This window comes from Phoca vitulina, unplaced genomic scaffold (genome assembly GCF_004348235.1).
Source record: "Phoca vitulina isolate PV1807 unplaced genomic scaffold, GSC_HSeal_1.0 scaffold19, whole genome shotgun sequence".
In the NCBI taxonomy this organism is placed as follows: Eukaryota; Metazoa; Chordata; class Mammalia; order Carnivora; family Phocidae; genus Phoca; species Phoca vitulina.
This window is the reverse complement of record NW_022589722.1, coordinates 23,150,122-23,176,210: the sequence shown is the minus strand read 5'-3', so window position 1 is coordinate 23,176,210 and position 26,089 is coordinate 23,150,122. Positions and strand designations below refer to the sequence as shown.

Sequence of the window (26,089 nt, the reverse complement as noted above, 5' to 3'; positions counted from 1 at the left end):
GTAATAAAGAGATTTTGAATCTTTGTATCTTACTTGAGGAACAGTGTCACTTGATGGCAGGTGGGCAACTGGGAGAATTGAAGGGATTTTTCACTGGCTTTTAAAAATCTCCCTAGACCTCTTCTGAAGGCAGCAATTCTGCTATTCTCATAGGTAGTTTGCCTGGTGAATTTGAGGAATAGGGACTGCTTCTACCATGTGAATGTCTAAAATGACTGTAGAATCCACAACTGAGTACCGTGGAGTGTGTGTGGGTAGAAATCACTGGAACTATAGGCACAGGGGTTTTGAAGGGTGCCTGTCTGGGCACTGAGACCAGGTGGAGAGGAAGCATGCTTACCAGTTCCCTATGTCGTGTATTACCGGAGCCCAGTAATACTAGTTTGTTGTCAGATACGAGGAAATCCCCGTTCTTCCCTTACTTATCAGACTCCAGGGGGTTCTTGTGTAGGAAAGGTACCTGTTGTTACATTGTTTAACACAGTATCTGGACCAGATGTCAGCCACCTTTTCTTCAGGACCTCAAGGGCTGATGTGTGAAGATTGACATTCTTTTGGCGAGTAGGAAAGTGGGTTAGAAGTCTAGAGGCTAGTTGCCTCCTAGTCGTGCAAACACTCTCCGGCATGTCTTCCTTTTTCCTTCATCAACAGTGCTTGTAACATCATTAGCGTGCAAGGAATGAGAGTGGAACTTCTCTTTCCCTGAGTCTCTTTCTCTGCTAAATTTTGGCAAGCTCATATTTCCTGGTGATTTTTTTTTTAAGAGTTTTATTCAAGTTAAAGGTGTCTGCCTTTACTGCGGCTCCTTAATAGTTTTTACCTTACCTGGTGGGTTCCTGTTTACCCCCCACTGTGGGAGACACTGGGTGATCGTCTGAGGGGGTGATACTGGTGAATCCGTTGTTGCTTCCTTCATTAGGAGAAGAATTTTAAGTAAGAAGGGAGAAGCAACTTTTTGTTTGAGAAAATAAAAACCAGCTTTTCTGAGGCCAGAATGGGATCATGTGTAATGAACTATGAATTCATCCTCTTTTTCCTCCTTACCCCCCAGTTGCAGTTGACCTCACAACAGCTGTTTCCAGCTGTCCTCTGGATTTTGCCCAGGCCCCTTGGGATGGCTGCAGTGACTCACACAACTGGCTTTTTTCCATAGCGGTCTGAATCTAGCTTCTCAAGAAGTAGGAGCGGGAGAAGAAAAGGGCGGCTCTGGTTGCACTGGAGTAGATTTTCTTGTGGAGATTACGGTCTGCTGAGGGCTCTGGTTTTGATTTGTCCCCCTTCACAGCAGTGATCTTAGCAGATAACATCGCCGGGGGAGGGGAGGCAAATGTGTTAGCTGGAGAAGTGTTTTTGAGAAAGCCAAATGTTCCTTTACTTTGCCTTTTTTTTTTTTAAACCCCTTTTCCTTCCAGACCTGCTTCAGAACAAACTGTAGCTTTCCTTTTCAGATGGCTGTAGGGCTATGTGTGAAATGGGTAGATGAGGGGACACTGAAGGAAGTGTCGGTTAAAAGCGCAGGTGATGTTCTCTGTACTCCCTCTGATTCTTGATGTTGATGTTTTCAAAGTGGTCCCTCCTGTTCCTAACAGCAAGCACTGCCCTTGGCCTCCCTCTTTCCTTCCATGAAGGCCACTCCTTCCCAGCTCGGGAACCTATACAAATGATGTATCTCAGTATGGAAAATTTTAAAAAATTCCTTAGGTATTTAAAAACAATTTTTGCTTTTACCTCTTTGAGCTCTAGACTCATTTCTCAAAGGGTAACAAGCTGCAGAAAAAAATTGTCTAGACCTGCTTTAATATGGTAGCCATTAGCTGCCCATGACTATCGTGGGCTTCAAATATGGCTAGTCCAAATTGAGATGCACTGTGAGTGTAGAATACACACTGGATTTTAAAGACTCGGTGAAAAAAAAATTCCATTGAAAATTTTAAAAATATTGACGAATGTTGAAATATTAACATGTGGAAATGCTAATATTTTGGATATGTTAGATTCCATAAAGTACATTAAAATTTATCTTACCTTTTTTTTTTTTTTTTAATGTTGTTACTGGGAAATTTTAAATTACATAAATGGCCCATATTTCTTGCTCTCATTATAGTTCTGTTAGCCATCACTGCTACAAACAGAAGAGGAGGTTACTGAACTCCCGGTGTGCTCCTCTCTGGGAGTGTCTGTTTCCAGAACCCAAGTGATAGTTTGGGACTCAGGACCCAGTGTACATCAACATGCTGTCGATAGTAGTTCTCTTTTGCCATGCGACAAATGACCCCTACACTTACGGACTTAAAACAGCAGACATTTATTATCTCACGGCTTCTGTGGGTCATAAATCCGATAGCAGCTTAGCCATGTGGTTCTGGCTCAGAATCCCTCATGAAGTTCCAGTGAAACTGTTGCGCTGAACTGGGGCTGGAGGATTCCAAGATGGTTCATTTCACGGCTATCGGCATGTTGTCGGTTCCTCGCTGGCTGTTGGTAGGAGACCTAAGGACTTCTCCTTAGGCTCCTTGAGTGTCTTCCTTACCTTATGTTGACTTCCCTTAGAGTGAGTGATCAAGTGAGAGATCGAGTAAGGAAGAGAGCAGGTGAAGGGGAAGTTGCAAGTGCTTTGAATGATCGAGTCCCTGGATATACACTGTCATTTCTGCTTTATTTTATTTGTTAGAAGCAAGTGTCTTGAGTCTAATTCTTCTTAAGGGGAGGAGAGTTAGGCTCCACTTATTTTTTTTTTTTAGGCTCCACTTCTTGAAGGGAATAGTATAAAGAAATTTGTGGACGTATTTGGAAATTGCTATGCCTCCCTATTTTTCCTGTTTTCCCGTTAGTGTACCTGTATTTCACTGACTGCCTCTAGAAATGGTTAGAGTTCAGTGGCTGAAGTCCATTTTACCTGCACCTGCTACTTCAGCGGTGTTACCTGGAACAGGTTTATTCATTTTGAGGACGCCAGCTCTGACTTATAATCAAAATTGTCTTTTTTTTTGGTTCATGGAGCGGGGGTGGAAGGGGGGAGGCAAGGTTGAATTCAGCTTTGCTTAAGCTTTAAACACTTGTATATGCCTATGTTTATGTGTGGCATGTCTGTGCCTCAGTTGATTTTTAGTAGTGGAATAAGGCTGTTTAGATATTCCATGGTAAATGTGTTGTTATTACTTGTATATCATATTTCTCTTAATTAAGATTCAGAGCACTTAAGAACTATTTTGTATCTCATTCTACCTCAGAGAGGTTTGAAAGGAAAGCCAGGGTATCACTGTATTTTCTAATACAAGGGAAATGGAGGTGAGTTCCACTTGTATGTGAGGCCGAGTGAAGGTGGGGTAGAGACATAAATGGTGCGCTCAGGGAGCTTAAGCTGTAGCGTGGGAACTAAGGTCCTGTTAGATAGGAGTGTGCAAATAAACTGCTGCTGAGTGGCTAAAGGTGGGCTCATGTATGCCTCCCCTCCCTCTAGCTGTTTTCGTTTTGGCTTAGTCTCAAACTTCTGAAGTTGAGATTGACACGGGAGGCAAGACCTACAGGACACGGGACCTAGCGGACATAATAAGTGAGGGTCAGTGTTTGTCTGGTCTCCGTGAGAATAGAGCTTTAGAGAGAGAGAGAGAGAGAGAGAGAGAGAGTGTGTGTGTGTGTGTGTGTGTGTGTGTATCTCGTTTCTCTAAGCAGACTTGGTTTTCTTGAGGACCATGCCTTTTATTTCTTTTGTGTTTTCCCTAATAACAGCTATTCTGAGTTGTATATTCAAGAGGATGTGTGCTTAGAGAGGTTGGCAGAGCCCATGGTGCCGGGAGAGGTATAGAGCACCGTGATGAAGAGTTTGGGGCTTAGAGTCCTACTGGCTCTGCTGCTTTAATACATTTATAACCTTGGACAAGTTTCTTAATTTCTCTGAGGCTAAGTTCCTTCATCTGTAAAATGTTAATAATAGTTTTTGCCTCATAGAGTTGTGAAAACTAATGAGATATTGCAAGTAAGGCACTTAGCACCAGAGCAGTTACATATGTTAGACTTGCAGCAGTGTAATTGTTTAGCTTAGTAATGCTTTTTATTAGAGACATCAAAATTCCTGAATCTTAAGCCTCTCATTCTTTATTTGATGTTATGTATTGGTTGCTCAGTCCCTGATACCGTACCAGAAGCCTGACTCTGGTGCGTGTTCTGGTCAGCTTGAATGGGTCCAGATCATAACTGACTCTGCTCAGTGTTCTTGTCTGCTGTGGCAATATAGGTATTCTAGGCCATGGCTTTTTCCTTGCAGAGCCTGAGGACGCCCCCTCTCTCCAGAGACCAGAGGCTGCCATTGTTTTATGTATGGTAGAGCATGTGGGATGCCAGTAGTCCTGTTTTGGCCTGCAGTTAAGACCCTGACCCCTCCGGAAAGCTCTCTTAAACCCGGCTGATGCTGACTCCTATCAAAAGGCCCAAGTCCGAGATGAGCACCGCTTCCGGAGTCGGAAGCCTGCTTCGCCGCGGGCTCCGGCTTCCACTCCCGTCGAGTGCACGGGAGAGGGAGATTATGGTGTCCTCCTCTGTCCCGCCGGCCACCGTACTGGCGGCGACAGCGGCCCTCGGCCCGGGTTTCAGCTTCGCCTCCAAAACCAAGAAGAAGCATTTCGTGCAGCAGAAGGTGAAGGCGTTCCGGGCGGCCGACCCGCTGGTGGGCGTGTTCCTGTGGGGCGTAGCCCACTCGATCAGTGAGCTCAGCCAGGTGCCTCCCCCCGTGATGCTGCTGCCAGACGACTTTAAGGCTAGCTCCAAGATCAAGGTCAACAATCACCTTTTCCACAGGGAAAATCTGCCTAGTCATTTCAAGTTCAAGGAGTATTGCCCCCAGGTCTTCAGGAACCTCCGTGATCGATTTGGCATTGATGACCAAGATTTCCTGGTATCCCTCACCCGAAGTCCCCCGAGTGAAAGTGAAGGCAGCAACGGTCGCTTCCTTATCTCCTACGATGGAACTCTGGTCGTCAAAGAAGTATCCAGTGAGGACATTGCTGACATGCACAGCAGCCTCTCCAGCTACCACCAGTACATTGTGAAGTGCCATGGGAACACACTGCTGCCCCAGTTCCTGGGGATGTACCGGGTCAGCGGATAGTGAAGACAGCTACATGCTTGTGATGCGTAACATGTTTAGCCACCGTCTTCCTGTGCACAGGAAGTATGACCTCAAGGGCTCCCTTGTATCCTGAGAAGCCAGCAATAAGGAAAAGGTTAAAGAATTACCCACCCTTAAGGATATGGATTTTCTCAACAAGAACCAGAAGGTTTATATTGGTGAAGAGGAGAAGAAAGTATTCCTAGAGAAGCTAAAGAGAGATGTGGAGTTCCTAGTGCAGCTGAAGATCATGGACTACAGCCTTCTGCTGGGCATCCACGACATCATTCGGGGCTCTGACCCAGAGGAGGAGGGGCCTGTGCGGGAGGAGGAGTCAGAGGGGGATGGGGACTGTGGCCTGACAGGACCACCCGCTCTGGTGGGCTCCTATGGCACCTCCCCTGAGGGTATCGGTGGCTACATCCATTCTCATCGGCCCCTGGGCCCTGGAGAGTTTGAGTCCTTCATTGATGTCTACGCCATCCAGAGTGCTGAGGGGGCCCCCCAGAAGGAGGTGTATTTCATGGGTCTCATCGACATCCTGACACAGTATGATGCCAAGAAGAAAGCAGCTCATGCAGCGAAAACTGTCAAGCATGGGGCTGGGGCAGAGATCTCTACTGTCCATCCTGAGCAGTATGCTAAGCGATTCCTGGATTTTATTACCAACATCTTTGCCTAAGAGACTGCCTGACTCCATGCTGACTGCTGCTTTATCTTCAAGGTGGCAGGGTTCTGAGAGGCTTGGGGGAATTGTGGATATGCTGATCACTACTTCTTCCTTTCCTCCTTTGTTAAATTCCAGCTATAGGCTCCTTGCATCCAGATAACTCCATCTTGTTGAGTAGGCTCTTCCTGACCCTCAGAAATACACTATCCTATCTCCCCCTGTCCAGTTTTCTTCCTTTTCTCCCTCCCCTCCAACCATTCTGCTTGCTTCATTAGAGTGTTACTGTTGACTCACTCCCAAGTGCCTTGATCTTTGTAAATGTCCTCTTGTTTCTAGAACATAGGAGGAGACGGGGGAAGGGGGTTACTTGCCAACTTCAGGACCTGACTGGACAGATGGACCTGGCTCAAGCAACTACTCTGGATGCACTTTGCTGTGTGGGATGAACTAAGAGTGTCTGAATTTTGCTGATAACTTTATAGAACTCACTGTGGCATGCTTCCTTCCCAGTAGGCCCTGGGATGGAGGACTTTCAAGATACTACAGTTGTGGGTGCTGGCATGCACACATGTGATGGGATATGGCCCATCTTACACACTAATGGGGTGGGGAGTGGCGAGCCGGCTGGCACCTCACAGAGGTGGGACCCACGAGGACACTTGAAATTATGCAGGGAATTGGAAAAGGTGTCTGTCAAGAATTGACTCCTCTCCAGTCTCTTCCCTCATCCTACTTCCAGCCCCCACCCCTGTACTTCTGGGTACAAGAGCCCAGAGATGGCCAAAGTGTTCAAGCCTGGGTGAAGACATTGGACTGCTACTGCTCTTCACCAGGACCTCACACCCCTCCTGGGGCTGGAACCCTTCAGTGGGGAGTGTGGGCAGTTTTGGAGGCTGGAATGATGGGCCAGGGTAAAAGGTTCATTCCCAGTGCTAAATTTCCTCTCTTCATGTCTAGCCATCCCTGAGGTTTTATTCCCACCAGAAGGGAATATCTCTGCCTGGGTCAATTCTGGTCACTTCAAGAGGATGAAGGACTCAAGTGTGGGAACCTGCTCTACTCCTTGGAGGTGTGCACCTAGCATACTTCCTTCTCAGTCCCTTCTCAAATCCTTTCTCCAGTTGGATTTGTTATTCTGTTCTTTTCTGTCTCATACTGCTACTGTGTCTCCCAAGGGACAGATGGACTTCTTTGTCATCTTCACTCTCCACCCCCAGAGAGGAGTCAGAGCCAGGACTCAAATCACCCAGCCCCCTCCAAAGAGTTGAAATGACATGTGATAGTCTCAGAATGTAGAGGACTCTGATGACCCAGATAGTGTCCTCCCCATCCCCTGATGCCTTTGGGGCTAAGGCAACCATTCTTGCTACTCTCCCCTCGATCCCCTTTATGGCTTCCACACTTTTTTTTAACATAAAGATGGGCACTAGCAACTGGCCTATGGGGATGCAAGGATTCTTTGCACTGTATATAGCTCGACTGATTTGTCTCACAAGAAGTCATACAGTCATAAAGGAGAATTCCTCTCTCCCCTCCATCTTCTCCAAAGGAAGTAACAAGAGGAATCCACAGTTAAGGATTAGAGCCCCTATAATATCTTCCCATCAGGGGCCCGCTGATCTTTTTCATTCCAGCCGTCTACCTTTCCCCTGTTGAATGCAATAAAACTCCATGACACCAGTAGCTGTCGCTCTTTAGAAATTGGTTTTCTGACCATGTGGCTGATGTATCATGAGCAGTATGGTCTTCATTTTGTTGCTTCTGTTTTTCATCTTTTTTGTTTCATTAATTAATAAAAAAGATCTTGTGTATTTAAAAAAAAAAAAAAAAGGCCCAAGTCCTTCTTCACCCTGCCAGTTTTCCATTAAGGAACTGTTGGGACTCTCTCCTTTTCTTTTTTCTTTTCTTTTCTTTTTTTCTTTTTAAAGAAACCTCGCAGCAGCCAAACCAATCATTTCTTTCAACTCTGCACTGCTTGGTCAGCATCCAGGATGGCCATCTGTATACTCCTGTGATCTCAGGCCCGACTGTGTGTTCTCGCTCCTGACCTGACCTTCCAGTGGCCCCTCCCCTCACAGACTGTCCCATTTTTCCTGTTGCGTAGTAAACAGTCTTCCTCATCCTCAGCCTTTTCACTGAGTTATTTCTACCCCTTCCTCTTAACTAAATTCGGTTTCTTTCTGAGGATATCACATCCCCCTCCTACCGGGTGGTTTTTGTTCTACTTTAGGGAGGTTGGTATCCTGTCCTCCCTCTCCTCTCCAGTATTCCTATCTAATCTTTTACCCTTGGGCGAAATTCTCTGCTCCTTAAAAGCTTGCAATCTGGCTCATCTAACCTCTTCCCTTAGTGTTGTCATTTATTGATTACCTTGCTTCTCTCCCTTGTTAAAAAACAATAAAAACAAAAAAAAAAACCCAACCCCAAACCACCTAACGTTGGCACTGGTTCGTGGGCTTTCTTTCTACCTTTATTGTCATTAGAGATGGGAGGAGACCCCAGCGGCTGGGCGGATGATTGATCCAGCACCTCAGTAGGCCCTGACCTCTCCATTCTTTGTTCTTCGCAAGTCAGCTTCCCTGACTGGAATCGCAAGGTACTTGCATGGCCTGTTCGAAGGATACACCCTCCGTCTTGTCCATCTGGAACTGCTTCATTTCTGGAAATTTAAAGACAGGGCATTACATCTTCTCTTTAACGCTCTTCCAGTGCTCTTGTTCAGTGACTCCCACTGCATCTTTTCTTCAGTGTCATGGAGAAGTCCACTGTACCAGCCCACTCTGCACTCTCTCCCTTCCTGTGAACCTCCCGTCTTGCTCCCTCCCTCCCTTGTTTAGATTTCACAGTTCTTTTGCTTAACCGCTCTTTGGCCAGTATTCTCTCTTTATTTTCATTTTGTTTTACTTACCTAGCAAAACCACAGCCTAGATGGATACAGCTGTCTGCCTTCATGGTTTCCAACGTTTCTTGGACCCTTGACTCCGGCCTGGCAGTCTCTCTGTTTTTGAGTGACCCCTCCTGGGGATTTGCCACCAAAGCTGTTTCAAATGTTTGTCATTGCCCTACATTCACTTTCCCTTCACTTAAGTAAGAATTTTGGCCTCTTAATTTATAGATGGAATAGAAGCTATCAAATTGGAAGTCTTAACTTCCTGCTATCAACCCCATAAACTGTGTCTGTGACAGTGAAAAATGTATTGTTCTTCCATTCTATGGTGAATCCTGCTTGGATCTCTTTCCTAGATTTTTAATTCTTTTTTCTTTTCTTTTTTTTTTTTTGAAGATTTTATTTTTGAGTAATCTCTACACCCGTTGTGGGGCAGGAACTCACAACCCCGAGATCAAGAGTCACATGCTTTACCAACTGAGCCAGCTGGGTGCCCCTAAATCTACCTTTGTGTATTTTTTCTTATCAACATTATACATGCCTCTCTCATTAAACTTAAAGTCTAGCATATTCAATCCTTTAGTCTCCTCTACCCTCTAGCTGCTTTTTACTCTTCTCCTTTTTATAAACTACAAACCAACTTCTTGAAATAAGTGTCTATACACTTTGAACCCATTGCAGTCTAGTTTCTTCCTCAACTACAACATTTGAACTCCATTCCCCCAAGGTCACCAATAACCCCTGTGGCTAAGTCCAGTGACTATCCTTTCTGTTTTCCCTGTCCTTGAAATGCCTCTCTGGCACTATCCTTTTAACATTCCCCCCCCCCCCACCCCAGGACCTTTTCCTAGTTCCTTCCTCAGCCCCCACTTAGAAGTTGCTATTATTCAGGATTCCGCTCTAAGCCTTTTCCTCTGTTATACGTGTTCTCCAGAGGCAAGCTCATCCACAGCGAAGGCTTTATTTATCATCTATATGCTGACAACTTCCAGATTGTTCTCTGTAGCCTAGATCTCCTCCCTGCACTTCAGATGTCTGTTTCCAACTGCTTCGTGTGCATCTGCACTTGGGTGCCCCACAGTTACTGCAAAGCCAGCATGTCTACAGTTGACTTCTCCTCATCTGCCCTTTTGGCAAAACTCTGCTCTTGTGTAGCTCAGTGACCAGTGCCCCCGCTTACCCAGGGGTCTTTCTGCCTTCAGTTTTGTCCTTCCCATCCTGTGCCACTGCATCTCAGTGACCTTTCTTAGAAGTGATCCATCTGAAACAGCTCTGATCATATCAGTGCCCTTTAGTCCCATCAGGCAGCTCTGGTGACCCAGCTCCTACCTCATCTCCCAAACACTTGACCCGCTCGTGCACAGAGCATGCACCTCTACTGGAAGTTACTTCTGTAATACTTCTCTCTCCACCTTTTACACACTAACCTTCATCTTTGAGATCTTGGTTTACAGGTCAGTTTTCTTTGGAAACCTTTTGCTGAATATCTCAGGTGGGGTTAAGAACTCACGTGACTGCTAGCATAGCTCCTTGCACTTTTCCCTTTCTAGCATTTACCTCACCGTATGCAAGTACCTCTTTACTTTGAATTCCTACCAAACTGTAAGTTCCTTGAGGGTAGGGACTAAGCTTTGATCTTTTTCTGTTTAAATTCCTATCATCTAGCACAGTACCTGGTATATAGTAGGCCCAGTACTTATTAGATGGTTAATGGTTGGAGAGATTATAGGATTTTAGAACTGAAAGAACCTTATCTGTGTAGGATACATGTCCCAGATTTTCAGGGTGAATGATCACTGAGTGGCGTTTGGTTCTTTTGCTAGAGATAATCATTTCAAAGTCATAATGCAAAGGCCAAAACCTCCTTTGAATATATTACCCTTATCTCACTAGTTAAGCCGCCCTAGCTAGCTTGTTTCAGAACTTAGGTAGACCCATGTTTCTCAGTTTTGGCTGCCCATTAACATCATTTGGGGAGATTTGAAAAAGAAAAATAGGGGCGCCTGGGTGGCTCAGTCGTTAAGCGTCTGCCTTCGGCTCAGGTCATGATCCCAGCGTCCTGGGATCGAGCCCCACATTGGGCTCTCTGCTCCGCGGGGAGCCTGCTTCTCCTTCTCCCACTCCCCCTGCTTGTGTTCCCTCTCTCGCTGTGTCTCTCTCTGTCAAATGAATAAATAAAATCTTTAAAGAAAAAAAAAAAAGAAAAAAGAAAAAGAAAAATAATCCTCATTGCTCCAAACTCAACAAATAAATTTTATTCTTATTCTGGGAGGATTGTCCTCCATTTCTACCTTGTTGAAAGTTGATCAACAGCAGTCTTATTTGCTCTTTGACAAAAGAAATAGCAGGTAAGACTTTATATTATCTTAATTTCTAGAAGTGCCTGTCATTAAGCGTTTGGAAATTAGAGGCCCTTTTCTGTCTGTGACCCTTAGAAGCTTGACTTGTGAACTCTTGAATTATGATCTGTAACATAGAATGTGGGCAAACAGTCTCCATCTGGTACAATCACTGTCTCGTCCATGGGGGTCTCTGGGTGGAACCACTGCTTTTAGATCACATGGCTCTTCATGATGGGGTGATAGATTAATTCCTTAGGGGCTGACCTGAAGCAGGTAGGAAAATTTGGTTATGGTCACCAGAAGGAGCAGGCTGTTATTTGTTTATTTATTTATTTTTAAAGATTTTATTTATTTGACAGAGAGCACAAGCGGGGGAGTGGCAGAGGGAGAGGGAGAAGCAGGCTCCCCACTGAGCAGGGAGCCCGATTGGGGGGGGCTGGGATTATGATGTTAGCCTAAGGCAGATCTTAACAGACTGAGCCACCAGGCGCCCCTTAATTACTTTTTAAAATGCTATTTATTCTTTGCTTTTAGGGCTGAAACACCTCCTGTTCAGCCATTGGAATTTTGGAGAAGTTGTTTGTTGCTTTTGATAACTTTGAGGAATCAGCCTAATTTTTAAAATGATTTTTAGAAATGTGAGCTTACTCTTAGGGCACCTTGGTGGCTCAGTCAGTTGAGTGTCCAACTCTTGGTTTCCTCTCCAGTCATGATCTTGTCGTGGAATCGGGCCCCCGTGTCGGGCTCTGCACTCAGCATGGAGTCTGCTTGGGATGCTCTCTCCCTCTGCCCCTCCCCCTGTGTGCATGCTCGCGCTCTCTCTCTCAAAATGAAGGAATAAAATCTTTTAAAAAAAAGAGTGTGAGCTTACTCTTGACTGAACTTTTTGTGATAGTAATTCTTGATAAAGTCTGTTTCTGCTACTCAACTAGTATAATATTTGGGATCTGTTTATTTTTTTAGATTTTATTTATTTATTTATTTGACTGAGAGAGAGAGAGTGTGTGTGTCCAAGCAGGGGGAGCAGTAGAGGGAGAAGCAGACTCTGCTGAGCGGGGAGCCCAATGCGGGGGTCGATTCCAGGACCCCGGGATCATGACCTGAGCTGAAAGCAGACACTTAACCAACTGAGTCACCCAGGCACCCCTATTTTTACTTTTTAAAAAGATTTTATTTATTTATTAGAGCAAGTGTGTGCAAATGAGCAGGGAGCGGGGAGGGGGTGGAGGAGCAGAAGGAGAGGGGGAAGCAGACTCTTCGCTGAGCAGGAAGCCTGACGCTGGGCTCGATACCAGGACCCCGAGATCACGACTTGAGCCGAAGGCAGATGCTTAACTCGCTGAGCCACCCAGATGCCCCTTGGGATCTATTTATTGCATAGAGACTCTGTCTTCACAGCCTTAGTGTTCAATTGTGTTGATTTTTGTATCAATACAATTTTAGTATTAGGACCCTCAGGAGTTAATGCATTCTTGGTATGTGGTTTACAAGTAACATGTCACAGATGTGAGACTGAAGGAATTACTTGCATCAGTGAGTACCATAGATTTGAGTGATTTAAATGTTGAATGATAACAAATATTTCACTCTTGTCATTGAAAACCAAAAATGGAAGATAAAACACCAACCCTATCATAGAGACACAAGAAAACCGGTTAGTCGGTTCACATTTCTTTTTCTTCCCTAGGCCGTTCATGTAGCAGCTCTGTTTTTTGTTTTTTTGTTTTTTTTTTACTATATATATACATATATATAAATATATACACACGTACATACACACACACACACACACACACACACACACACACACAAAACCCTGGTTTCCAACAGACTGAGTTTATAAGGACTGATTAATTCTCAGGATAGATCTGAATCTGTTTTCAGAATTGCCTGTGTAAAAATAAAAAAAATAATGTAGAATTTAGGTTAAGCATTTTATGAATAGTTGATAAATCAGTCATCATTGCTAGTTTAAAGATAGTGTTGGTAACTTGCTTCAACCTTGGAAGGAGGACAGTAGGGGTTGGGAAGATGTCTGTATAGTTTTAGCTATTCTGGCTGATACTGTTCTTTCACCTTTCCCATTATCTTGTTTACTTTGGCTTTGTAGTCTAATGGAGGCCTTCTTAAAGGGTGGACATAAATAAAATATGCATGTTCTTTTTCTCTGCTAATGACGGTAAGAAAACATCATCTGTTGTCAGATTTGGTCCTTTATGATGAATTGTCCCTGGGGAAAAGAACTTGACTTATTCTCGGTGCAAGTTTGTCATTTCTTCTCTCTCCCACCTTCAGGACAGGCAGTGTCAGCTTTCCATTTAGTGAGGGAGCGTTGCCTTTCAGATGAGGGAGCTCAGCCCACAAGCCATGGGTCTCAGCTTGTGCTTGACAGAACTTTGTTAAGTGAATCAGGGAGTCTGAATTATTCATTCTCTTCCTCATCCTGCTGTTCATATCAAATTCCTGCTGTGTCTTTGGGGCATCTTGCCAGTCTTCAGCATAATTGATTTCCTTGCTTTGTGGGGTGTGTGTGTGTGTGTGCGTGCACATGAGTTGTGCCTCTATTGAAGCCTTCCTGATTGCCTAGGAGAGGAATATTTATTAAGCACATGTGGGCAAAAGCACAAACGTTCACTCCAGATCACTAAAAATATAATGGACTTACTGCTTGTATAATCTAAAGGAGAGGTTGGGATTGATTTTTTTTTGTCCAGGACACATAATATTCTTTCTGGGCAACAAGAAGTTACTGCCTGAGGAATTATGAAGAAGAGTCTTCTGTGATCTGATTGGAACACTGGGGACAGAGACTGTGCTTTTCACTTTTTGTTCTCTAATCCTATTGTCTCTTCAGTGTTTTTAAGAAGGTATCTCCTTGAAGAGCCCTGTCAGGACTAGAAGGGCTTAGAATGGTCTAGTCTAGAGGCTACAAACTGGAGGCCTGTGGTCTGGCCCTTACACATGGGGTTTTGTTTGGCTTACACAGTATTTTGAAGGCATGTGGATTTAATATTTAAACACTGGGAGAACACACATGAAATCCAGATTCTTGGCTTTTCAGGGCAACAGTGGGCCTGCATTCCTGCGGGGTGGACTTTCTCGAATCCGCACAGTGGCTCTTCCCTATAGGAACCTGTTTGCTCCAATACCACACGGCCTCTGCCTGTGCACTTCATTTTTTATTTACCTCTGGTGAGCAGTATAGTCCTGCTCTAAACCAGTCTACTTATTTTACAGAGGAGAGAAAGAGATTGGTCCCAAATCTTTTTTTTTTTTTTTTTTTTTAAGATTTTATTTTTTTATTTGACAGAGAGAGATACAGCGAGAGAGGGAACACAAGCAGGGGGAGTGGGAGAGGGAGAAGCAGGCTTCCCACCGAGCAGGGAGCCCGATGCGGGGCTCGATCCCAGGACTCTGGGATCACGACCTGAGCCGAAGGCAGACGCTTAACGACTGAGCCACCCAGGCGCCCCGATTGGTCCCAAATCTTATAGGTAGTGGGAAAAACTTAGGTGAGGATTCATGCTTCTTGACTCTTAATTGATTATGATTATTTCTGCAGACCTTTTTTTTTTTTTTTTTTTAGTTACATAAATTAACTCATTTATTGTAGGCTAGCAATGTTTTAAATGGTGGAGCTTCTACTGGTCTTTCAATTCCTTCAGTCTTCTGATGGCCATCTTTACTGTGACGGCAGAAGTGGTGTTGTAGGTCCAGGCGCCACCAGCGACGGTTTTCATGCAGGAGTCACAATGCCAGATCCCCACCCCTTGTCTTTTCATCTTGGTTTTGCCACAGAAGGAGCGGGTGTACTTGGCATGCTGGCTTATTTCAATCTTCTTCACCATTTTCCTGAGGGAAGCACCACAACAGGTCCCGTATTCACCCACGATTCCGACCTTCTTTGTGCGTTTAGCCATGTTGCCACAAACTAGGTCTGAGCCCACAGAGGTGGCAGGTTTTTTTTTTTAAACAAGTTCTTTTCTTACCAGTATGTTTTCTATTCATTCAAAATATTCATTGTGTAGGTACTAAGACTGAATGCTGGGAATGTAAAAGGAATACGGTAAATCCCCCTGTTCTTGATTCAGTCTCGAAATACCAAATGAGTCTGCCTTTGGGGAAAGTTACTATCTACCGTTACTCTGTACTGTTAGATTGCTTTATCTTCTTTATATCACTTAACCACCATTTGGAATTATTTTAATTTGCCTCCTTGTTTACTGTCTGGCTTCCTAAGTAGAATGTAAGCACTGTGAGACCAGTGACTAGGTCTTGTACAGTGTTGTATCTCCATTGCCTGGAAAAAATCCCTGACACTGAGTAGATTCTGTTTTTGATGAATGAATGACTAAAGGGGGCAATAGATTGAACTGGGCTTTGAAGGACGAATAGGAGTTTTCCATGCAGACAGGGGAAGGGTGTTTCAGACAGAAATATTGGTATGAACAGAGTCATGAAAATACATGATATGTTCTTGTGCTTCTTTGGGGTTGGCCACAAAAAGCTGTTTTTGATAACAAAGACCATATGGATTTGAAGGACTCTGGATCCTTGGTAAAAAAAAACACATAAACTAAATGTGTTTCTGAGTCAAAAACTCCAGTGTAACTTTTTCCCTCTCCTCCATAGTCTTTTAGTGGGATACTGGCCATTCATTATCATTAGTGATTTATAGAACTTCACTGGCATATTTACTAAAGTAGTATTATATGACAGATGTAAATTAAGGGTGTGATTCTAATGGGCCTTCAGTCTAGTATTTTGCAAATCCAGAACAGGTTATCTTTAGGGTATATAATGGACCAATCGGTGAATTTTTGAGGGTATCGGGCAGAGGCTGTCAACATAAGTGAGCTGTGTATTAGAATCCCCTAGGGAGTTTTTAAAAATTTCATTCCTTGGCCATCCCCCACCTAGGCCAGTTAAGTCAGGAACTCTGGTAGTAGGGCCCAGGAATTCATATTTTTTTAAACTTCCCCAGATGATTCCAGTACGCAGCCAAGGTTGAGAACCATTGACTTAGGGAAACACAAGGGAAGGGAGATAGTTGTAGTTCGCGGTAAGTTGAGGTATAAGGAGGGAACCCAAAGAGGACAATCATTAAGAAAGTAATTGAAGATCAGAGAAAGATGAATACCATACGATTTCATTCATATGTGGAATTTAAGAAACAAAACAGATGAACATTCGGGGAGAGGGAGGAAAGGCAAACCAAGAAACAGATTCTTAACTGTAGAGAACAAACTGATGGTTACCAGAGGGGAGGTGGGCAGGGCGATCGGTGAAATGGGTGATTGGGATTCAGGAGCACACTTGTCTTGACGAGCACCAGGTGTTGTATGGAAGTGTTGAATCACTACATTGTGCATGGAAACTAATATTACACTGTATGTTAACTAACTGGAATTTAAATAAAAACTTGGGAAAAAAAAGTAATTGAAGAGAGTTATTAAAAGATCTTCTGAGTGTGAGAGAAGGGGTATTTTAGGAAATCAATTCAGAAATGTATGATTTTTAGAGTGATTAGAATGTAAAGAGGTTGGAATTATAGGTGGTGTCAGAGATAAAGGAAGTATACCTAGTTGTTGAGGAGGGAGAGAGTCTGAATTCCATGGGGTATGCTGTCCCCCCCATGAATTATCATTCAGAGATCCCAGCTTTTTAGTCACATGTGATGAAAAAACACTTTTTTTTTTTTTTTAAGATCTTATTTATTTGTCAGAGAGAGAGCAAGAGTGATTGGGCACAAGCAGGGGGAGCAGAAGGCAGAGGGAGAAGCAGGCTCCCCGCCGACCAAGGAGCCTGATGCGGCACTCGATTCTAGGACCCTGGAATCATGACCTGATTCCATGAGCCGAAGGTAGACGCTTAACTGACTGAGCCACCCAGGCATCCCTAAACACTGTTCTTGAAGTAAAACATTGTGGGTCATAGTCCTAGATTTCCCACTATTAGTTATGTTCATTTAGTTCAGTTTACCAACCATTTATTAAGTGCTGTACACTGTGTTGGACTCTGGAGATGGATTAGATACAACTCTTGACATTTAGGATCTGACATTCTAGGGATTTCTTTGTGCAACTAGTTAGGCAGTTCTTAACTTCTCTGGGCCTTTCTCCATCTGTGAAATGTGGGGATATGATGAAATTTTTTCTGAGGTTCCTTTCAGCTTTGACATCATATTGCAGTGATTGCAAGTAAAATCTTGGTAAAGATCAGCACCTCTTAGTAATTATGTAGTTTTCTTCAGTAGAAAAAAAAAAAAAACCCAAGAAAAAGTACAGCTAAGGTTTTAAATTGAAAGAATCCCAGGACCTTATCACACCCTTTTCCCTGTTTTACCTTTCTGTCAGGTTCTGTGGGGTTTTGACAAGTACCCTTGGTAAGGAGGAGTGGAGAGTGGATGTCCCTGGGGAGGAAGTGTAGGGTTAGAGTCCGAGAAGAGCCTGCTAGAAGCCTTGCCGTTGTAGAGCTGTGGGCAGATGGGGAAGTGTGGCACCCAAGAACGGTTTTGAGATCCTCCATTGTTCCCAGCACCTTGTTGAGGAGTTCCTGGCCACATTTGTCACCCAGCTGAAGTCTGCTCAATTGGGAACAAAGTGTTCCTCATGCCAGCAGCTGTCAGGATGAACTTCGGAGAACCGGGGCCGTGTCTTTCTGAGCGTTCTTGGGTATTGCACATATTCATTGTTTTCTCTGGGAGGTTGTTGGGAGAGTGGAGAGGGGAAGGGGAAGGGGATGTGGGAGGCAAAAAAAGTTTCCAGAAAAAGAAAAGAAAAAAAGAAAAAAAAAAAGCGGTGAAAAGGTGTTTGTGGGAACGGGAGCTGGGTGGCAGGGCTGTGGTACCTTTGTAGACTTGCACTCCTCACTGCTGTCCTGCTCTGGGGGACATAACACTAATAATAACTGTGGTTAGTTTTTAATTTTTTCGTGATACTCTCAGCTTTCCCTTTTGTTATAAATCTATTAGCGACTGTTAAAGGATTTTTTTTAATGTAAATGTTGCACTCAACATATTGGTCCAGTCTAGAGGCTGTACCATGATTTCTATTTAGATATCCTGGATCCTCAGACCTCAGATTACTCTCCAAGCATTTCCTCTCCCACTGCCCACTTCCCGTTTTATTCTGCAGTTCTTGTGTGCGCCACATGACCCTTCTCAGCGCCTGAATGCCTAGCACTGTGCTGGTTGTTGAGGATGTGGAGGGAGGCAGACAGTCCCTGTCCTTGGGAGCTCTCAGTATAGAAGGGGGAGACTGATGCTGAGGAGAGGTGCAGTGTGGTGAGTGCAGGGGGAAAGGTACTGAGTGAGCGATGAGGTGGGCGGGAGAGGGCACCTAATCCAGCCTGGGCAGCGTGGGTGGCAGGGACCTGGGGGTTGTAACAGGAGCGACATTTCTGTATGTTCAGACAATGGAAGAAATAGGGAAATACTGGCTTAATGGATAGAACACAGGGAAGGGAGTTAGGACCCTTCCTCTGTCGTCTTTTGTGTGCAAAAGTACAGCAGCTTTCTTTGCCTCCTACTCCTGGCAGCGGATTATCTCTTCCTCTGGAATTACGTGGGTTGGAGAAGAATGGAGAGGAATGGGCCCACCTGCATGGCGGGGAGAGGGAGGCATTAGGGATGTGGCTGTTTAAAAGCTCTTGGCATGACTGGCTACAAGTACAGATGGCTATTTGTGTTACCATTATTGTAGCTCTTATTCCTGCATTCCCTTTCGTGTGCTTCTTTACAGGGATAATTGTGGGGTCCCAACTTCTGTCTCTCCCCGCTGCCAGCTAAAGTCGATGCTGATGTGTTGTGCATTACAGAGCGTACAAGGACTTCTGTGTGGGCTGTCGTCTTAGTGCTGCCATAAATTTTTGGGCCTCTGCAGCATCAGGGGAAAACAACTTTTTGTTGTTATTGAAATCCACATTGGTGAAAACATTAAAAAAAATGAGTACACCAAATTTTAGTGAGGGATTGACTTCTAAATGGAGCTAAAATTAACTTCGGTGAGTGTTTGGATTTCAAAAGTGTTAGATACCAAGGGTTGGCTATCCAGGGAAAAGGTGATTTGTCTGGGAATCCGACAAATCCTAGTCATGTTCTGGGTAAAACTGAGGGGAGTGAAACAGAAAGAGGATGGGTTTTATTGCTGATCTGCCTTTTTTTTTTTTTTAAGATTTTATTTATTTATTTATTTAAAGCATGAGTTGGGGGAGAGGGAGAGAGAATCTCAGGCAGACTCCCCGCTGAGCACAGAGCCTGACGTGGAGCTTGATCTCATGACCCTGAGCCGAAATCATGAGTCACACACTTAACCGACTGAGCCACCCAGGAGCCCCCAATCTGCCATTTCTTTGTTGTGTGACCTTGTCCAGGCCACTTTTCTCATCAGTAAACTGGAGCTAATAATAGCTATCGCTGAGTTGTTGTGACAATTAAACATTTATTATTCCACTACTAAAGGCCTTCCACAGGCTTCTTTCCTGGTATTTATGTCCCAGCAAGGTGAATCACTTGCTGTTTCTTTCCCCTTCTTGCCTTTGGGCATATCTTTTCTTGTATGGCTTTTTACCTGCCTGCTCAGAAAATTTTCCATCAAGTAAAACACACATGAATTCATAAACCTGGCAAATTTAGGTTAATACTCTCCTGTTATTTAGATCTCAGCTATTTGGTGTTCCATTTTTAAGGAAACCTTTCCCTGTTCTCACTCCAGTCCAGAAGGTATTCTTTCTGTGATGTTCCGTAGCACTCTTTGTGTGTCTCCCTTGCGAAACTGTATTTCCTGGAGACAGTGGCGGTCACGTGTGCCATTGTGTTACCGCTGTGTAGCTTGTGCCGCCTCCTTCCCTTCCCTGACGTGATGTAGGGTCTGAACCTAAGCTACCTGCAAAACTCAGGACAACGCCAAGAGGCACTGCATCCCGCCTGTCCCCGGTTGGTTTATAACCAGAAAAAAACCACTTAATTTACACATAATTGATGGTAAAACCTACTTCGTCTGGGGGTAAATTTGGCTTTCAGAGTCATTGAAGCAGGGAGCCAAGTAAACCTGATTCTTGATGCGTTGGTAGAGCTTCAGACCTTTGCTGTTTTTCATGCATAATAGTTATTTTTCTGCTTTGAGGAGAAAACCACTAGAAATTAAGTGTATGACTTCTGGCAGGAATCCAGTGTCGCAATTGGGCCAAACAGTCTTAATCCCATCACAACCACTACTTTCTAGAAGAGGACCCCTTTAAGCAAAATATCGACTACCTCTGGGGATGATATAAACCTAAGGGGAACAGTAGTTTGAGACTCCTCAAATATCCTTGTATTACCTCCACCCCCCTTATTTTCTTTAGGGCTGTTTAGAACCTGGAGGAGTGAGTGAGAAAGAGTGTGTGTGTGTGTGTGTGTGTGTGTGTGTGTGTGTGTGTGTTAGACAGGGACCTTTCACTCACGTGACTTAATAAATACATTCCATTGTGGCCATTGGTCTATTTGTCCTATACATCGCAAAGTGTGACCCTCTGATGGGTCATTCGGAACTTATGATGGACTGAGGGCCAACATTTCCTACGTACGGAAGTAAAGACCAACCATGGCACTTTTAACCCTTTATCACTTTACAAGTCTGTCTGTCTCTATTAGGCTGACTTCCTTGAGAGCAGGGATGGCCTGATTCATTTCACGTCCTCAGTGGTCAGCACACATGCTGGCATGTCGCTCAGTACACAGTGGTTAGCTGTTTGTGGAACTAGGTAGTATGGTGCAGTAGAAGAGGGAAGGCTTTCAAATTTGGCAGATCTCAGTCAGAGTGGGTCCAGCACTTGTTAGCTGGAGGACCTTCGACCAGGTTTTAACTTTGAGCTTCAGTATCAGCTTTTTTGTGAAGATAAAGATATTGTGCCCTGCACACTTCCTGGCACTGGAGGGCTATTATTTTTCCCCAAGTATTTATTTTGAAATAACTTCACAATTAGAAAAGAGTTGCCAGAACAACTAAAAAAATAAAAATAAATAAAAAACCCCACAAAATAGAAAACTCTCAAAGTACCTATATTCCTTTTACTCAGATTTCCCAGTTAATATTTTATTGTGTTTGCTCCATTGTCCACTTTCTCTCTCTTTTTTAAAAGATTTTATTTATTGAGAGAGAGAGACAGTACAAGCGAGAGAGTGAGCATGAGCAGGGAAGAGGGGCAGAGGGAGAGGGAGAAGCAGACTCCCCGCTGAGCAGGGAGCCCGATGCGGGGCTCGATCCCAGGACCCTGAGATCATGACCCGAGCCAAAGGCAGACACTTAACCAACTGAGCCACCCAGGCACCCCTGTCCACTCTCGTTATGTGTGTGTATACATGCACACTCTTTATCGTTATTTTCTAAATTTTGAGAGCAAGCCACGGATCTGATATCCCTTCACTGGGAAACACTTCAGTGTGTATTCCCCCAATAGGACTGTCTTACATAGCCTGGATCTGCTCTCCAGATGAGAGTGGTATTGGTGCACTGTCACCATCCATCCACAGAGCCCGTGAACATGTTGCCAGCTGTCCCGGTAATGTCTTTTTTCTGTTTTGGTCCAGGGTCCTCTCTAGGGATAGGTGTTACATTTCGTTGCATGTCTCCTCAGACTCCTTCAGTCTGGAACAATTCTGAGTCTTCTTTGCCTTTCTTTCATGTCCTTGACATTTTGAAGTTCTAGATCTGGGTCCATCTGTTTCTTCATGACAACTGTCGTATCATTTTTGTCAGGAATATGCTGTGCCCTTAGTGTATCACCTGGAGGCAAATGAGGTCTACCTGTCCCACTACCAGTGATGCTAACCTTGATCACTTGGTTAAGTTGGTGTTTGCCACATTTCTTCAGATTAAATTCATCATTTTTCTGTTTGTTATTGATTATTATGTTGTGCAAAGATAGTCTGAGATTGTACCACTATCCTGTTGCTCACCAGACCTCTGCCTCACAGCCTTAGCATCCACTGACAACTCCTTCCTGGGATAGTTGCCAGATGGGGATTCTCTGTTTCTGTCAGTCTGTCTGTATTTATTAGTTGGCATTCCACTGTAAAGAAGAGTTTTCTCGGGGTGCTTGGGTGGCTCAGTCGTTAAGCATCTGCCTTCGGCTCAGGTCATGATCCCAGCGTCCTGGGATCGAGCCCCACATCGGGCTCGCTGCTTGGCGGGAGCCTGCTTCTCCCTCTCCCACTCCCCCTGCTTGTGTTCCCTCTCTCGCTGTGTCTCTCTGTCAAATAAATAAATAAAATCTTAAAAAAAAAAAAAAGAGTTTTCTCATTTGCTTGTTTATTTCTGTCAGCAGGGATTCATGGATTCCTATTTTATTCAATAGGTTGTAATAGGTTGTAATTTTACATTCTGATCCTTAAGCTGTCCCCAGTTTAGCCAGTGGGAACTGCTTTATGCTGGCTCCTTTGTTCTGTTGGCTTGACCCCATCATTTATGGGACATTTCTTGATTTGCTGGCACAAGATTTTCCAAGCTTATCTTGTTCTTTTCCTGCTCTAGCCCTGGAATCAGCCATTTCCAAGGAGCCCGGCTTCTTTTAAATGGAGGATAGTAATTAGAAACCAAAATCTGGGTGCGAAGGTGTACACATTGCTGCTGGGGTGTTACTGCCTCTAGGCTCTCTCAGCAGACAGAAAATACACGTGTATATATATATATGTACACACGCCATATATATGTACATCTGTGACTATTTCTATATTTCTAGGTGAATGTGCAAACACGTATAATGTTTGTATGTGTGTGAGCGTATATCTCTGTGTGTGTATGTGTGTGTATATATATATGTTATAGATTTTACATTGTAAAACCACGAGTTTTAGATCATAAAACTAGAATTCATTTGATAACTCCATCTTAAGTCCAGCCAACCTCTTTCCAGTTTTGTAAAATATTCTCAAGTAGGGAAAAACTTACCTCCTTTTATCCGCAGCATATTTACTTATTTCATTTCAATTTCCCAGCCACCCAGGCGCCCCATCTTATCTTTTCTTTTCTTTCTCTCTCTCTCTTTCTCTCTCTCCTTCCTTCCTTCCTTCCTTTGTGTGTATGGGCATATGTCTTCATTTCTTTTGGATAAATACCTACAAGTAGGGTTGCTGTCTTATCTTAAGCATGTTTAAGAAACTGCCAAACTGTTTTCCAAAGTGGCTTACCATTTTTGCATTCCCATCAGCATTGAATGTATGAAGAAGTTCTAGTTGCTCCACATCCTTTCCATTATCTGGTATTGTCAATTAAAAAAAAGTGTTGAATCCTTCTCATAGGTATGTAATGGTATCTCTTTGCAGTTTTAAATATTATTTCCCTAGGGCGCCTGGGTGGCTCAGTCGTTAAGCGTCTGCCTTCGGCTCAGGTCATGATCCCAGGGTCCTGGGATAGAGCCCCACATCGGGCTCCCTGCTCCGCGGGAAGCCTGCTTCTCCCTCTCCACTCCCCTGCTTGTGTTCCTGCTCTCGCTATGTCTTTCTCTGTCAAATAAAAAAAAAAATTATTTCCCTAAATATTAATGGTGTTGAGCATCTTTTCATTTGCATATTTGCCATCCATATCTCTGATGGTCTGTTAAACCTTTTGCTCATTTTAAAAATTGGGTTGTTTGTTGTCTTTTTTTTTTTTTAAGATTTTATTTATTTGAGAGAGAGAGAGAAAGAATGAGTGGGGGAGGGGCAGAGGGAGAGGGAGAAGCAGTCCCAATGCGGGACTCGACCCCAGGACCTGGGATCATGACCTGAGCCGAAGGTAGACGCTCAACTGACTGAGCCACCCAGGTGTCGGGTTGTTTGTTGTCTTAATGAGTTTTGAGAGTTCTTTATATACTCTTGTTTCTTGTCCTTAATCAGTTATGTGTTTACAAATATTTTTTCCCATTGTGTCATTTTAAGTTATAAATATAGCTTCTTTATATAACGTTATAGTTATGTAGAAAGGTTGGACTGGATTCTTCGGGGCTTTCCATATAGCCTTTATGCTGTGAATACCCAAGAGTCATCTTGGTAAGAGGATCAATCTAGGCTTGAGGGGAGTTGGAGATCCTGGAGGATCCGGTGGACTTAATTGCCTCCTCCCAGTGACTGACTGAGGGTACTTGTTGAGAAAAGAAAGGAAGGACTGATGGAAAAATACGAGGGGTGATGGTGGTGGCTGGAGTCTTTGGTGGGAGAGTCCAATGTAGCCAGTTCCAGGGTGGGAGAATGGCTGCTAGAACTGTTCACAATAGAAAGGTAAGGAGCATGAGAGGGGCCAGGGAGCTTTAACATGGATTGTGTTGAAAGTGTTGAACCTAGATGAGATCTAGCCAGGGGTTCATTTGGCAGAAAGAGAGAGGCTTTGCAAGGGGATGTGACTTTCTGAAGATTATGGGGGTTGTGAAGTGGCAGAGCTGGGACTTCAATTCAGATCTTTGAGAACAGCTGTGAAGAAGGGCCTCAACACATAAGAGGCAGCGGGAAAAACTAGAATTCTGACTAAGCTAGGGTGGCCTGTTTTTGTTATTCTGCATGTCTTCCACATAATTTGTAAATACTCTTCTTGTATTTTCTCAATATTTAGTAAAACATAACAAAACTGGAATGACAGCAGAATTGGTGATTGGTAAGAGTTTGACTATAAATCCAATTGGAATATATTTTGGGTTAAACAGAAAACACTAGAAATCAAATAGGAATGCATTTTTGGCACAGCAAGAATGTTCGGTTCTTTCTGACACCCAAGGGGAAAGGATACTAAAGACAACAAGAGATCATAGATCTGGCTTTTGCTGTTATAATTAGCTATGAAAATACTAACTTTCAAGGTTAGGATTTACTGGAATTAGAATTGCCTTTGGATTAAAAGAGAATGGTGAAAGGAAATATCTGGAAAAACCTGATAATAGTTATTATTTTATTGGATTCCTGCTCTAATTCAGGCACTGTGTTAGGCTCCTTGCCATTACATTTTCCTGATCCTTCCATAACCTTGCAAAGTATTTGGTGATATTACATTCCTGTTTTATACATGCAGAAATTGAGATTTAGAGAAATTAAATAACCTGTCCAAAGTCATAACTGGGATTCATCCCTGGGCCTGTGTGGCACCAAAGCTTGGTGTCTTTTCACTATGTTGGGGCTAATCATGGTGTCCTGTGTAGACCAGCATTCTTCCACAGTGGTTTCTTACCAGTTCACTACAAGATAGGTACAGAAACTGATTGTGAGCACTGAGAAACTTTTATAGCAATTTGACAGAGTAATTTTATGAGTGTCAAATCCAGTGATAACAAGTTTGGGCTTGTATTTTGTATGTCTTTGTTTCTTAAAATTTCAGTTTTTTCTAGTAATTAATTTTATGGCGTTTTATAAAAGTACCATTCTATGATGGATTGGAACTTTACAAACAGAATTGCTGCAAGTCGTTCGCGCAGCCCTGCCCTGTACCGGGCCACGTCTCTGCTCTTGAGATGCTTGTGCCTCACTATACAGTGTGCTGTCACACTGCGGTGGACTTCGAGTTCCGAAGGGCGGGGGGGACAGGGTCAGAGAAAGGGAAAGAGGCAGTAGGGAGAGGTGAGAAGAATCTTTGGGAGAAGTCTCCAAACTGCCCTCAAGTGGTAGCAGTAAGGAAGGGTGAAGCCCAGTTCTCTCCTAAGATGAGGAGGCACACTGTGCCTCCTTTGGTCAGATACTATGCTTGGATTATGGTTGGCTTTCTGCTGAGTCCTCACTTGCTTTTTATTACACCCTGCAGTGATGCTGGTGTTCTAGAGGAGGACAAATATGGGAGACGGAATTTACAGAAATTAAGTTAACTGAAGGCAGAAATTCTGAAAATCGAAAACCTCCTTTTCTCTCCTCACAACTACACACACATGAACCCGTACCTTGAAGTATTTTCCCTTTAAGGAAAAGACTGCAGTTCTTTGGCAGGGCCGAGAGTTTTGATTGGCCCCCTCTACTGCTCTTTGCCACGAAGAATCCTGACCAGTCCAGTTTTGTTTAGAGCTGGTTTGGGAGTCAGCCGAGCTGCCAGGTTCTGTGTACCTAATTTGAAATGTGCTAGTGTTCAGGGAGTGGTGGGCCAGGTTCCTGGGAT

General features: G+C 43.9%; 3 protein-coding genes across 18 annotated transcripts in view; 2 read left to right on the top strand and 1 right to left on the bottom strand.

Annotated features, from left to right (window-relative positions):
* Window positions 1-26,089, top strand: part of RBFOX2 (RNA binding fox-1 homolog 2) — a 283,835-nt gene that overhangs the window by 27,652 nt on the left and 230,094 nt on the right. The window lies entirely within an intron of this gene.
* On the top strand, window positions 2,062-7,454 carry LOC116639714 (phosphatidylinositol 5-phosphate 4-kinase type-2 gamma-like). Its single transcript, XM_032416263.1, is given in 2 exon segments — window positions 2,062-5,097; window positions 5,099-7,454. Coding segments are annotated over 2 exon segments (1,380 nt in total). The 5' UTR covers window positions 2,062-4,405; the 3' UTR covers window positions 5,787-7,454.
* Window positions 14,449-16,178, bottom strand: LOC116639718 (60S ribosomal protein L37a-like). The gene has a single exon (XM_032416264.1). The coding sequence runs from the start codon at window positions 14,921-14,923 to the stop codon at window positions 14,645-14,647; it is 279 nt and encodes a 92-aa protein (XP_032272155.1). The 5' UTR covers window positions 14,924-16,178; the 3' UTR covers window positions 14,449-14,644.

Excerpts from the sequence above, each read along its gene's own strand:
- LOC116639718 (XM_032416264.1), bottom strand. The coding sequence starts at position 14,923 with ATGGCTAAACGCACAAAGAAGGTCGGAATCGTGGGTGAATACGGGACC.